The following is a 12,819-nucleotide window of genomic DNA, read 5'->3' as shown; positions in this document are numbered from 1 at the left end:
TGTAGAGCCCTCTCTGTGGGCACACACGCCATCACAAGCTGCTCTTCTGGTTTTTGGCGCGCGCACATGTTCCGGTTTGGACACTCGGTGCCAAAAAGGTTCTCCATCACTGCTATAGAGCCTACACACAGAACTTTCAGGTAGAGGCAAGTTTTATTCTCCCCTCTACTATATGATAAAGTCATTATATGATCAATGCCAAGGTGCTCTCTCATTCTCATATCCCAAAGTACAATGTGGACATAACAGTACTTGACCTACTTTATAAAGTTATTCTATAGAGCAGGGGTGTCAAACTAGCGGCCTGTGGGCCGCATGCTTCTCACGCAAGCCACGCCCACTCCAGCTCCGTGAATGGAAAAAACATTGCGAAACATTATGTGATGGCAACATGACGCGGCAAGTTTGATACCCATGGCTATAGATTAATAAGACACAGTGCTTTACAAACACACTAGTTGGATTATATTATATAAACCCCAGAGTACTTTATAATTAAATAGTATCACTTTTCCAAACATATTCTTATCAGAAACAGGGTTTTTTTAGTGAAATATTGTATGGTGCAACTGCAACATGTTGAATTCAAGTACTAATCAAATGTATGGATGTATTCCTTTCAACGATCATAAAGAAAATTCGTCAAGATCATGTTCCTTTCAAATCTTTCTATTGGCAATTTCTGACCAGTCTTTTTTGATCTATTAAATCCAGAAATAAGTTTCTTTCTTGCCATCTTAAGTAATATGCTTAAATGACCATGGAAGCAGGAGAGCTGTGCTAAATTTCAGATACTGTACCATATACATCTGTTTATATCAGCCTCCATTGCTTTATAAGTAGTCCTCAGCTTACAACCCCAATTGAGCCCAAACTTTGTGCTGTTAAGCGAGACAAGCGAGTTAAGCTGTTAACTTTTGACTGATTTTATGAGTTTTCTTGCAGTTAAGTTAGTAAGACGGTTGTTACGTGAATCTGGGTTCCCCATTGATTCTGCTTGTTAAAAAGTTGCAAAAGGTGATCAGACAACCCCAGGATACTGCAACTGTCATGAATCATCTAAAGCATCTGAGTTTTGATCAGATGACCATGGGGATGCTGCAATGGTCGTTAAGTGTGAAAAACCATCATAAGTCACTTTTTTCAGTGCCGTTGTAACTTCAAACAGTCACTAAACAAACTGTACTATAAAATATTGTGCATCTGATGGAATCAATTCCTTTGATTGTTTTATATAATTTTAAAAGAAGTATTCCTACTCCCCATTTAAGCAGTCTTCACCATCCTGCAATTTACCTATGACATGTGTGTAACAACCAGTAATATTTAACAATTACAGTAACAAATTAAAACATTTTCCTCTTCAGCAACTTCTATTGCTAGTTTTTTCTATGCATCACCCTCTTTCAGACTAGAACCAATTATGCAAGTATTTGGTAGAAAGCCCAGCTGAAACATATGGCTTACTGCAATCAACCTATAAAGAATCACACCACATATCAAGAATCCAACCGCCTATTTCTTACTGGTGTTAAAGAATCAGGGCCGGATTTTCCTATAGGCTAACTAGGCTTCAGCCTAGGGCCTCAAGATCAAGAGGGGCCTACATTCAAATTGTTAGCAAAATTAAAATTACACTTTCACTATAGGTGAAAGGGCCTCATAAGTGGAATACCCTAGGGCCTCTTTTCATCTAAATCCGGCCCTGTAAAGAATATAATTAAATGTTAAAGAATATAAAGAATATAATATAATTCCCTGATCAATGCACCTCCGCCTTTATTTATCCTGGGCAGACCTGTGACATTTCTAAAGAAGGGCGTGCACTTACTTATAAAGAAATCCTGCTTCCAGAAGAAAGGCTCTCAAAGCCATTACAGCGTTTTAGCATTAATCTTACTGTACTATAAGGGAGATCAATACCGTCTACAATGCACGCATTCCCGCGATGAGGGGGAAAAAAAGGGAGGGGGAGAGAGGGCTCAAACGGAATATACACCGTCTTTTTTACACAGAGCGTCGTTTAGCCCAAAAAAAGTATTTTGCACCTCCCACAAGCGATTCACAAAGGGGAGAGAGCGCCAAAGGACTGTTGTGAGTCACTTCTCGCCTAGTAACAGCCGCGTGTTCTCGTACTATTAGCCACTCGGGAACTCCGTCCGTCACGCTCGCTCACTAACCGCAAGGCGTGCATCTGCAAAGAGCCGGACGGGGAGATAGGAGCTGTTATAGTGAGCTCGGGCCGAAGGGGCACCGGGGGACCATTCTCAGCCTCGCTTCCCGTTCGGGCCGACTAATTCTTCGGGAGCAACCACCTCCCAAGCTCCGCCCCTCTCCCCATCCTCCGTCCTTCGGCGAGTACCACCCAGCGTCTCCGCCCCCCATTTCTCCCCCTTCAGCGCCCTCCAATTCGTCACACCTCCCCTCTCCCTCTCTCTCTCCCTCCCTCCCTTCTCTCTCTCTCTCTTTCATGTCGGGCGTCCTGTTCCTGCCCGAAACCAGCGCTCCCCGCCTCTTCTCCGCCCCCCCACCTCCACCCCAGCCCGGTTTGGCAGCACCCTGGCCGTTTCTTTGCTCCGGCTCTGCTGCCCTTTTTCCAACCTAGCCTACAGCGCGCGGCTCACCGACCTCCTCCTCGCTCTCGTTGCGGAAGCAGAGGCAAGCCGCCCGTTTCTTGTATCCGTCCCCGTCGTAGGTTCGAGTCTGGTTGGACTTGAGCTTCATCATCTCCGGTCGGGGAAAGGGGTGGGAAGGCCCACCAGGGAGGCAGCAGCGAGATGAGCTGAGAAAAGGGTGTCGGCTCCGCACGCGGGTAGGTTGGGGTCTCCCTGCCTGAAGGGGGCGGGGGACCCGCTATCCCAGAGAGTCTCTGCCTCCTCACACAACAGCCGAAAAGGAGGGGAAGCCCCCTCTGCACCGCTACTTGCTACAAATACTGTCGCCGTCCACCCGCCGCCTTGTTCCCTCTCTCTGCTGCTCCAGGACTAGGACCGCAGCTTCTGCCAGCGTTTCGGCCACCGCCGCCAACGACGACGACCGCGGCGCCATCTTGGGGCATACTACGTCAACGGCGCAGAGGCAGCGGGTGGAGAAAAGCGCTGCCCGGGATTTCTTCTTCGGCGCATACTACGCAAGCAGCGTAACCGAGGATTGGGAATCACTCGCCCCTTTCCGCTTCGGACACCCGTTGCAGAAAGCGTCTCCCAACGCGAGGCTTGAGCCCAGCCGCACTACTGTAAGTCAAAGAGTGTCGAGAACACGGGGAGGGGTACCGTATGTGCTCCGCTGCCGGCGCACTCTTACGCTATCGCCGTACACGAAAGCCACAGTACTGTAAACGAGACGTCTGGTGTAGCGTTTTGCTCACGGCCTCGGGCTTAATCGCGGGGCTGCGCAAATCGCGTACAGTGAGAGGAAACAATGCCCATCTTGTGAGAGCAGCGGCACGCCAAAAGCGTAGAAAGAAAGAAGTCTTGTTGCAAGCTTCGATAAAGACAAGGGAGGGGTAAGACGGCTTCAGATGGCCAGAATAAAGGGTGTCTCCCCTGGGATGGCAGGAAAAAAACTAGAATGTCGCATTTGCAGTTACTCTCAAAGAAATGGACATTTCGTATTTCGGCGAGAGACTTAATCCGTTAGCTTTCGTGGAAAATCATATTTTCCGAACATTAAAGCTGTGAAATTTTGTCGCTCACAATGTACAATGCCCCACCGTGTTCGGCTTTCGTATCTTTTACCGTAAGGATATCCTGAAGCAGGTGGATCGATCGTGATGAATGTCACTGATAGGGTGGCATGTCTGCATAAGAGGAATTAGTTCCTTTATTTAAAAAGTTGCCTCGACTGGCCCCAACTACCCCCACCCCCAGCCATATCGTCTTTCTCCTTCCTTGACATAAGCTGGCTTTTCTTTCTCAGATGAATGACAATAAGAGAAAGCAAACTTCCTTCAGAGTTGACAGGAATGGGCTCTAAATACAAGATGTCTGCCGAAAGAAAAAGAAAAAAAAAGACTGTTTCCTCAGAAGCAAAGTTAACCTCTGCCCTGTAAAGGAGTGGGGTGACAGCAGTGCAACTTGCCTCCTGACTAGCACTATGAATAACATCCATAGCTGTTTTTTTATTAACCTATAACTTGTGATAGTTTATTGTCTCAAAATTTAATGAGAGAGCCAGTATTTTGCTTAGTGAGAAAGGAGTCTTATCTGACCAAAAGACAACTAGACTTGTCTTTTGGTCAGATAAAGCTCCTTTCTCACTAAGTAAAATACTGGCTCTCTCATTAAATGTTGAGACAATAAACTATCTAGACTTTGAAATTGTTTGGCTTCTCATCCAAGAAGCTTCTTCAGTTCTGATTGGTCTGACTGGTCATTTAGACCAATCCCCTATATACAGTATAACCGTTTGTAAGCTCCCTCTTTTCATGGGATTTCCAAGGCTGCTGGAAAAACCATGTTTTAAGAGACTCATAGAAGGCCAATAGGGTTGGAGCTAATCTTACCTCAAAAATGTTCCAGAGGATAGATGCCATGGCAGGAAAGATCATATTCTGGGTCCTGTCAGATGGAACCCATAACATGCTTCTCCTGCTGGATAGGGTAGATGTAACTAGGAAGAGGTAGTCCCTCACTTAACCTGTACCATAACATGTAAGGTTTTAAAGGTGGAATCCTGCATTCTTGAATTTAACCTGGAAGCAAACTCATAACCAATGCAATTCATGGAGCAGATATATAATGTGTGCAGTCGTAGGGGCATGCATAATTGTCCATGCCACCACATTTTGCACCAGTTAAGCTTCTAGATACTCAAATGTCTGGAAGCTTAACTGGCGAGTTCCATGTAGATCATATTACAATAGTCCATTCAGGAGGTGACCAAGGCATAAATAAATGTGAGTAGAGCATCATGATCCAAGAATGGGTGCAGTTGGAGCACAACACAGAGCTGAACATAGGCCTTTCTAGCAACGACTGCCACCTGTTCACCCAACAGCTTTATATAGATGTTAAACAGGAGTGGAGACAGTACCAAACCCTACAGAACTCCACATAATAGGGATCAAGAGTGAGAACTCTCACACTCAATTAACACTGACTAGTATTGGTCCCATAGAAAGGAAGAGAACGAGAACATTAATACTGCTCACTCCTCCTCCCCATGCAGCTAATCTAGAAAGATACCATGGTTGATGGTATTGAATGCCAGTGAGACATCAAGAAGAACCTGAATGGCTACACTATCCCTATCATGCTCATGCCAGAAATCATCCAAATGTCCAACCAATGTCATTTCCATCTAATGCCCAGGCTTGAATCCTGACCTAAAAGAGTCCAGTTAATCCAATTTACCTACCGAAGGTGTTGTTTGACCACCTTATTCACAACTTCCAAAAGAGAGATTGGATATTGGATGAAAACTATCCAATATGTTGGGGTTCAGCAATGGCTTCTTGAAGAGGGGGCAAACCAATGCCTCCTTAAGGGGCAGAACAATTCCCTCTCAAGGAAGAGTTCACCAGTGCTAGAATCTAACTCCATGTCATCCGCAGGCAGCCTTAGCTAGCCAGGAAGAACATGGATTTAATGAGCAGATGGTTGAATTCACATTCAGGAGGACTCTATTCAAACCATTCCCAGATAATAGGGAAAGATTCTGCCCTGTGCATCTCAACTGGACCTGTATCAAGACCGGTGAATACATTCAAGCAATTTTATCCAATAGATGCTCTGCAAATTCAGCTGCATGACCTTGTATATGAACTTCCAAGTCTTTTTCTAAAAGGGCTCGGGTCACACTAAACAGGGCTGCCAGGTGGTTATCTGCAGACATAAGAGTGAAGAAGTATTGCCATAGTTATATGTTTTTTAAAGTATATGGTGGGTATGCTGTGAAACAGTTGCATGAAGACTTGTTGGTATTTAATTTTTAAAAATTGTCAAATACAATACATTGTCAGCTGAGCTGAATTCAAGAACCAAGGTCTAGGGTTAGGGTTAGTATCTGAGTTTCAATTTCAAACATGAAATGTATTGGCTTCAAACATGTATGACATGACATGACAAATTGCTGAATTGGCATTTAATTTTAATTGCCTGCATACCTCTATTTATTTGAAAATAAATGTGAGTGAACTACAGAACAGTTTTGAGTAATTGCTTTTGTAGTAACAATAGAATCACATTAGAATTCTACAGGTTTATGCTGTTGCCATGTGCACAATGCTGACTACATGTACAAACACAGATGCTCAATGGAGGAGGTTTAATGGGAGAAGATAGAAAAAGAATCTCCAAAACTTTTTAAATGCAGTGTTGTACTTAATTATTTTTTTCCTCAAAATACACATCCACTTTCTCTTTTTTGTTCTGTATAAGAAAATATATCCAAAATACAGTCCTATCACAGAGGAATTTCCATATTATAAAGTTGTTTCCCATTATGGGCCTACATTGTACTAGACCAGGCCTGTTAAACTGGAGGCCCGCAGGCCGGATAGGTCACATGCAGACTATGCCCACCCCAGCTCCACAAAGGCAAAAAACATGATACATCACGATCCGGCCCATGACGGGATCAAATTTGACACCCGTGTACTAAACTATTACAAAATATCAGCAATGAATCACTATTAAGGGTCCTGAACTAACCATGCTGTATTTATTGTTTTTAAACAAACCCTGTCTCTGAAGAGACCTTCAAGATTAGTCCTTACATCTGTTCATGGCAGGAATCCTCATACCATCCCATATAAATGGTTGTCACACATTTGAAAATCTAAGTTATGGAGCATCCAGAACTCAGGAGGCAGGCTATTCTGCTCTTGACTAGCTTTCTCAAAGATGGAAAAATTTCAAGTTTGGATCTCCCTCTGAAAAGTCTCCACTCAACGGCTGCTGTCTCATCCAGGGACACTACAGAGGATAAATCCACAACCAGTATACAACTGTTACTGTGTCTCCATTTAGCTTTTTATCTTTAGCATAAATGTACCCAGTTCTTAAACCATTCTTCACATAATTTAGCTTCCAAGTTCCTCATCATCTTTATTGTGCTTCCGTGGACCAAATTTTATTTTCTATCAAAAAAAATCAATGCTGCCAAGAACCATGGGACAAATTAGGAAAATTATAAAGGGGGAAAAAACAAGAGATGTGTGCTTGAAATTCATGAAAAAAAATTAAAAGATTGAAAGGATTCTGCTTGCTGGGGGTGAAGAAAGTGCGAAGAATTTAGGGAGAGAATTCCAACTAAGCTAAGTATGGATTCATAAATCTGGTATTTATTTTGAATCCAATTGTTTTCATAGTTTGCCTTTTAAATATTTTTTAACAGCCCTAACATCGAAGAAATAACACTAAAATATCCCTTGTTTGGATAAGTAAAAATATACTCAGGTTATATTTCATTAATATAGGGGTAAGTAATTCGCCCCCTTTCTTTGATTACAAGTAATATGGGAAGTTATCTCTCTCAAGGTTTTAAAGTGGGATAGGAATAGGAAATTTCTGAGATTTAAAACTTCCATTTTCATTCTTGAAAATACCATAATCTATCCAAAATGCAAAAATTCAACCTCAAAAGTGTATAAATTATTTAAAATGGGGCATGGAAGGGTAAAAATTCAGTTTCTCTCTCGGTGGCCTCTGACTTCCAATTACATCTTCAATTGAGAAAAATGTGCTGCTGGAAATGAATTATTCTGGGAACTGCTAGCAATATGATCAGGATATTGCTTGTTACCCATGATTGCTAGCTGTGAATTGCATCTCTAGCTGATTTCTACCTAGATGTCCAGACAAGACTGAAGGATCATCATTTTCTAAATGGATTGTACAGATTGAGATTCTCTTTCAAAATTAACAGGATATTTCCAGTGCTGTATATTATTTAGGAGGAAACAGAGATAACCACATACGGGCAAAACTATAATAATGGAGCTTTACTTGAAGATACAGAACTGATAGCTAATTCCTTGTGACTAAGCGTATTCCATTTGAATAGGAAAAAAAAACACTAAATAAATGAATAAAAACATTCACTAATACTATTAAAAATAGAGCTGTTGTTTTAACATTAGAAAGATTCATTAATATACTTAAATAGCCCAATGAAATCAATGTATCATCGAAGGATAACTCCATCTGTCCAAAACTTACCTGTTAGCAATTATATTAGAAAACAGATAAATGCTGATACTGTATCTGAATACAGGTAGTATTCAGGTAGTTAATATATACAGGTAGCTCTCCTTTAGCACTGCATTTAGCCACCATTCAGTCATGTAAATGATGAAAAAGTCACTTAAGAACCAATCCTTGCATTTACTATTTTTGCAGGTCTGTAAAGCAAAAGAAAGCTGAAATAAGAACATAATAGTCATGGCTGCTTCCTCTAACAACTATGTTGAAGATCTCAATTGTAGTCATTAAATTAGGACTAGCTGTAATTGAATAATTGTCTAAAACTTGCTATCACGGTCATAGTTTTTGATTTACAACTGTTTGTTTAGTGGCTGTTCAAAGTTACAATGGCACTGAAAAAAGTGACTTACTATCAATAATCACATGACCATAGCAGCATCCCCATGGCCACATGGCCAAAATTGGGGCCCTTGGAGACAGGAATGTATTTACAATGGTTGCAGCTTCCCGGTTGTTCTACAGTTGTTAAGTGAATCACTGTTCTTAAATTAGTAACACAATTGTTAAGTGAATCTGGCTCTCCTGTTGACTTTGTCAGAAGGTTGCAAAAGGAGATCACATGACCCCAGGGCACTGCAATTGTCATACGAGTCAATTGTTAAGTATCCAGTGTAAATCACATGACCATGGGGATGCTGCTATGGCCATTAAGTATGAAAAATTACCATAAGTCATTTTTTTCAGTGCTGTTGTAACTTCGAACTGTCACTAAATGAACTGTTGTAAGTTGAGGACTACCTGTATTTCTTTACCTAGACACACAACCAGAATGGGAGGGAGGACAAAGGAGTGGGAGCAAGAGCAATTTTTGACTTCCTGCTAGCTTCCTCATCTTGTTTCCTTGTGGGAATCTGGCAGGGAGCATCAGAAATATCCCTTCCCAGCAAACAGGTTAAGTGGTTGCTGCTGGATGGGGGAAGGAACGATGGATTGCAAGACTGGCTGGAAAATTGAAAATGAAGATCATGTGACTGCAGTAGCAGCCAGTAGTACTGAAGCAGTCACAACTTCCCCAAATTTCATTCTCTTGGGAATCATAGGTCCCAGATTTGGAGGCATACTATACTGTAATTTATCCTATTTGGGGTACCTTGGTTCAAAAGTTCTTGCCCTATGATGCACTGTTTCACTCAAAGGTCATAATGAGTTTTAGTAGCATATAGATTATAAGCATTCAGCAGTTATTTTTAGGTTAAGATCAATTCCAGGAACTTATTCAGCATCCAGCTTTTTGGTGTGTATGCTCATGACATGACATTTCTCCAGAAGCCAAAGAAATCCTATAATGATCTCTCCAGTGACTCAAATTTATAAAATAACTTGTAAACTAAAAGCCGATGCAGTGCTGCTTAAAAGTAAAGGTACAGCAATGAGGAGATTCAAGTTTAAGCTTCCTCGTCAACCACTGAAATTCATTGGATGACTCTGAGTTGCACTCAGCTCAGCTTTTTTTTTGCTGTGCCATCGGTCAGCATTGATTCTTGGCAACTGCCTACGTAGCTAGTCCCTGCAGTGTGTCCCAAGGTCACCCAACTGGCTTCATGTCCAAGACAGAACTAGAAGTTTCCCAGTTTTTAGCCTAACATCTTAAGCACACCAAACTGGCTCACTCAGCTCAGCCTATCTCACATGAATAATTAATTAATGTACTGACTGATAAAATTATGAAGCTGAGATTGGATTTGCTAATTGTTTGGAATATCTGGGAATTCCTTCAGTCAGAAATAGTAACTAATAGAAACCAAATGGAGTGTATTACTATTTTTTGGTAACAACAATTGCTTTTGACTGAATGATTTTGAAGAAATTGGGGGAAAAAATACCCACAAATATTTCACAAAGGAACTTTAGGTTGGTTCCCATCTCTATTTCCCAGTAATACAGGTAGTCTTCAATTTACGACCACAATTAGACCCAAAATTTCTGTTGCTAAGTGAAGCATTTGTTAAGTGTGTTTTGCCCCATTGTACGACTTTTCTCGACACAGTTGTTAAGTCACTCACTGCAATTGGTAAGTTAATAACACAGTTGTTAAGTGAATCTAGTTTCCCCATTGATTTTGCTTGTAAGGTTGCAAAAGGTGATCACATGACCCCTGGACACTGCAACCATCATAAATAGGAGTCAATTGCCAAGCATCTGAATTTTGATCATGTGACCCTGGGGATGCTACAATGGTCGTGTGAAGAACGGTCATGTCACTTTTTTCAGTAATGTTGTAACTGAACGGTTACTAAATGAACTGTTGTAAATCGAGGACTACCTATATATAGAAAAGTAAAAATTATTAGGCCAAATAATTAACACCAAGCTCTGAAAAACTCTGCAAGACAAATTCAAATTTGCTTCAATACACACACAAACCCATTTAATATATATTTCTGATTGTGTCCCATTTAGTTTTATTGTTCATTTTGTATCAAGCCTGGAACCTTTATTTTCATTTTTCAAATAAAAATAAATAAATGCCATTTATCTTATTCTAGTGTTGACTAAAATGTATAACATGAATAAGTGCATTAATTAGCAAAGGACATCACAACTATTCTTCTGTAAAAAAAATAATGAATAATCTACATGGGATATTTCTAAAACTGTTGATGCTTTATCAATCTTCACCTGAACTCCAATAATGTATTTAATAGGCTGTATCTTTATTTAAAATTATACAAGAATGTCCCTTAAATACCAGCAAATTATTAACTCTATTATGGATCTATTTTTATATAGGATACAATTTTTAAAGTCAAAATAAGACTGGTGAAATTGAATTCAAAATTGACTGCATTTGAATGTTGTCATTTGAAATTATTGCTGGTGAGCAAGAGATTACTGAGTATTTCAGGACCTTTTTAGTATCAGCAGTATTTTGCATATAGTGGTATTTGGTTCTCCACAATAAGTCACCTGATAGCTAGCAAATAAATTTTTGGTTTTCAACCTACACATTCCACAAGCTAAGGCCAAATCACCATATGTAACACAATAATGTTGAGAGTGGGATTTTCGTTAAGATCCTATCAAGTTATTAAAAATAAATTCAAGATTAGGGTTTCCTAAATCTCCAGATCACTTCCAAGAGACTAAATCCAGCCACATGCTTCATCTGGACATAAGAAGCCATTAAGCACAACATATATATAAATTCCAATATTAACATTATTATTGAACACTAGGCAGAAATTTTTCAAGTCTACTGGTAAAACGAATAGTGAGCTATGATTCGGCTCGACAAAATCGAGATGGCACAGTGGTTAGAGCGCAGTACTGCAGCTACTTCAGCTGACTGCTAGTTCAGATCAGCAGATCAAATCTCACCGGTTCAAGGTTGATTCAGCCTTCCATCCTTCCGAGGTGGGTAAAATGAGGACCCAGATTGTTGGGGGCAATATGCTATTTAGTATACTGTCTTTGGTGTAAGCTGCCCAGAGTCCTTGGAGTGGGGGGCATAGAAATATGAATGAATAAATAAATAAATAAATAAATGACAGCTATAATGATTAATGGCTAGAACTGCATGTCAGAGATAGTTCCGCAATGTTCCATGCTAGAACCAGGAAAATGTGTAGTTATTCAATTTTGGGACTGGGATCAGGTTTAAACCCTCTCTTAAAGGTCCTATACCAGTATTAACACGCCACTCACTTGGAGGCTAACTAGCTTTATTTAGCTGGACTCTGGCACACAATAAGTTCTAGCAGCAGCAAAACAGCAAAATGCAAAGATGCAAAGTCAGGACTATGAGCTTCTGCCTCCCAGTGTTTTATTTAGGCGAGCCATGCCCTTCCGCCAGCACTGGCCTCACCCCGTTGTCAGCTATACATTGGCCTGGCCGGGGGGATGCTCCCCAGATGTTCCTTGACCCGGAACAGCTGGTCATCGCCAGGAGCTCCGAATCCTGGCAGGCTGCTTGCCTCGCGTCACCATGCCTACCAGCCACACAGCTGATCCCCGGCTCGCCCTCCATCAACCAGCTGGTCCCCAGCAGTCGTTTGCAGGCCACCACCATAGCCTCTCCTGCACCCATCACCAGTGCTCCATCACTGCAGTTTCCAGCTCTCCAACACCCCCATCACCAGTGCTCTGTCCCGCCCCGGTATGGCAAACCCCAGGCTTCAGGATTTGACACCCTCACTTAACTATAGAGCTAACTGGATACTTTAGACTAATCACACATTTTCTTAAGCCCATCTCACTTCACCCTGGTTGCTGTTCTGAGAATAAACCTAGGTGAGACCAACCTTTATGTAAGCCATCTTGGGCTCACGGGATGAAAGATTCTGCAACATACTGTAACAATAACATAAACCAATACCCCAATGATATGAGCCAAGGAAACCCACATTCAGGATCAGAATAACCTATACACAGAATTTGTTAATTTGTACACCATATATTTCAACAAAGAGAATAACAATATCAGGACATGAGACTGGTGCTATATGGCTAGGCTAGGAAGATCGAGAAATAGTGGCTCCTACAAAGTCTTCAATCAAATTGGAGATCTTTGAACCCATGAAAATTTGGAATGTACCTTTAAAACAGCCAAGATTCCCTGTAAATCCACTTTTGGGATATAACTTCCACATATGAAAACCCTTGCAGCTTACAA

At 41.2% G+C, this 12,819-nt stretch overlaps 1 protein-coding gene across 1 annotated transcript in view; it reads right to left on the bottom strand.

Annotated features, from left to right (window-relative positions):
• NUDT3 (nudix hydrolase 3) overlaps positions 1 to 3,404 on the bottom strand; it is a 36,060-nt gene extending 32,656 nt beyond the window's left edge. The window contains exon 1 of the mRNA XM_034414629.3: positions 2,629 to 3,404. Coding sequence (XP_034270520.1) covers positions 2,629 to 2,727 — 99 coding nt within the window. The 5' untranslated portion in view covers positions 2,728 to 3,404. The remainder of the gene's footprint in view (positions 1 to 2,628) is intronic.
• Positions 3,405 to 12,819: the final 9,415 nt, after the last annotated feature.

The sequence above is a fragment of the Pantherophis guttatus genome, chromosome 3 (genome assembly GCF_059756535.1).
Source record: "Pantherophis guttatus breed Tessera chromosome 3, ASM5975653v1, whole genome shotgun sequence".
Classification (NCBI taxonomy): domain Eukaryota; kingdom Metazoa; phylum Chordata; class Lepidosauria; order Squamata; family Colubridae; genus Pantherophis; species Pantherophis guttatus.
This window is presented reverse-complemented; position numbering and strand designations above follow the sequence as displayed.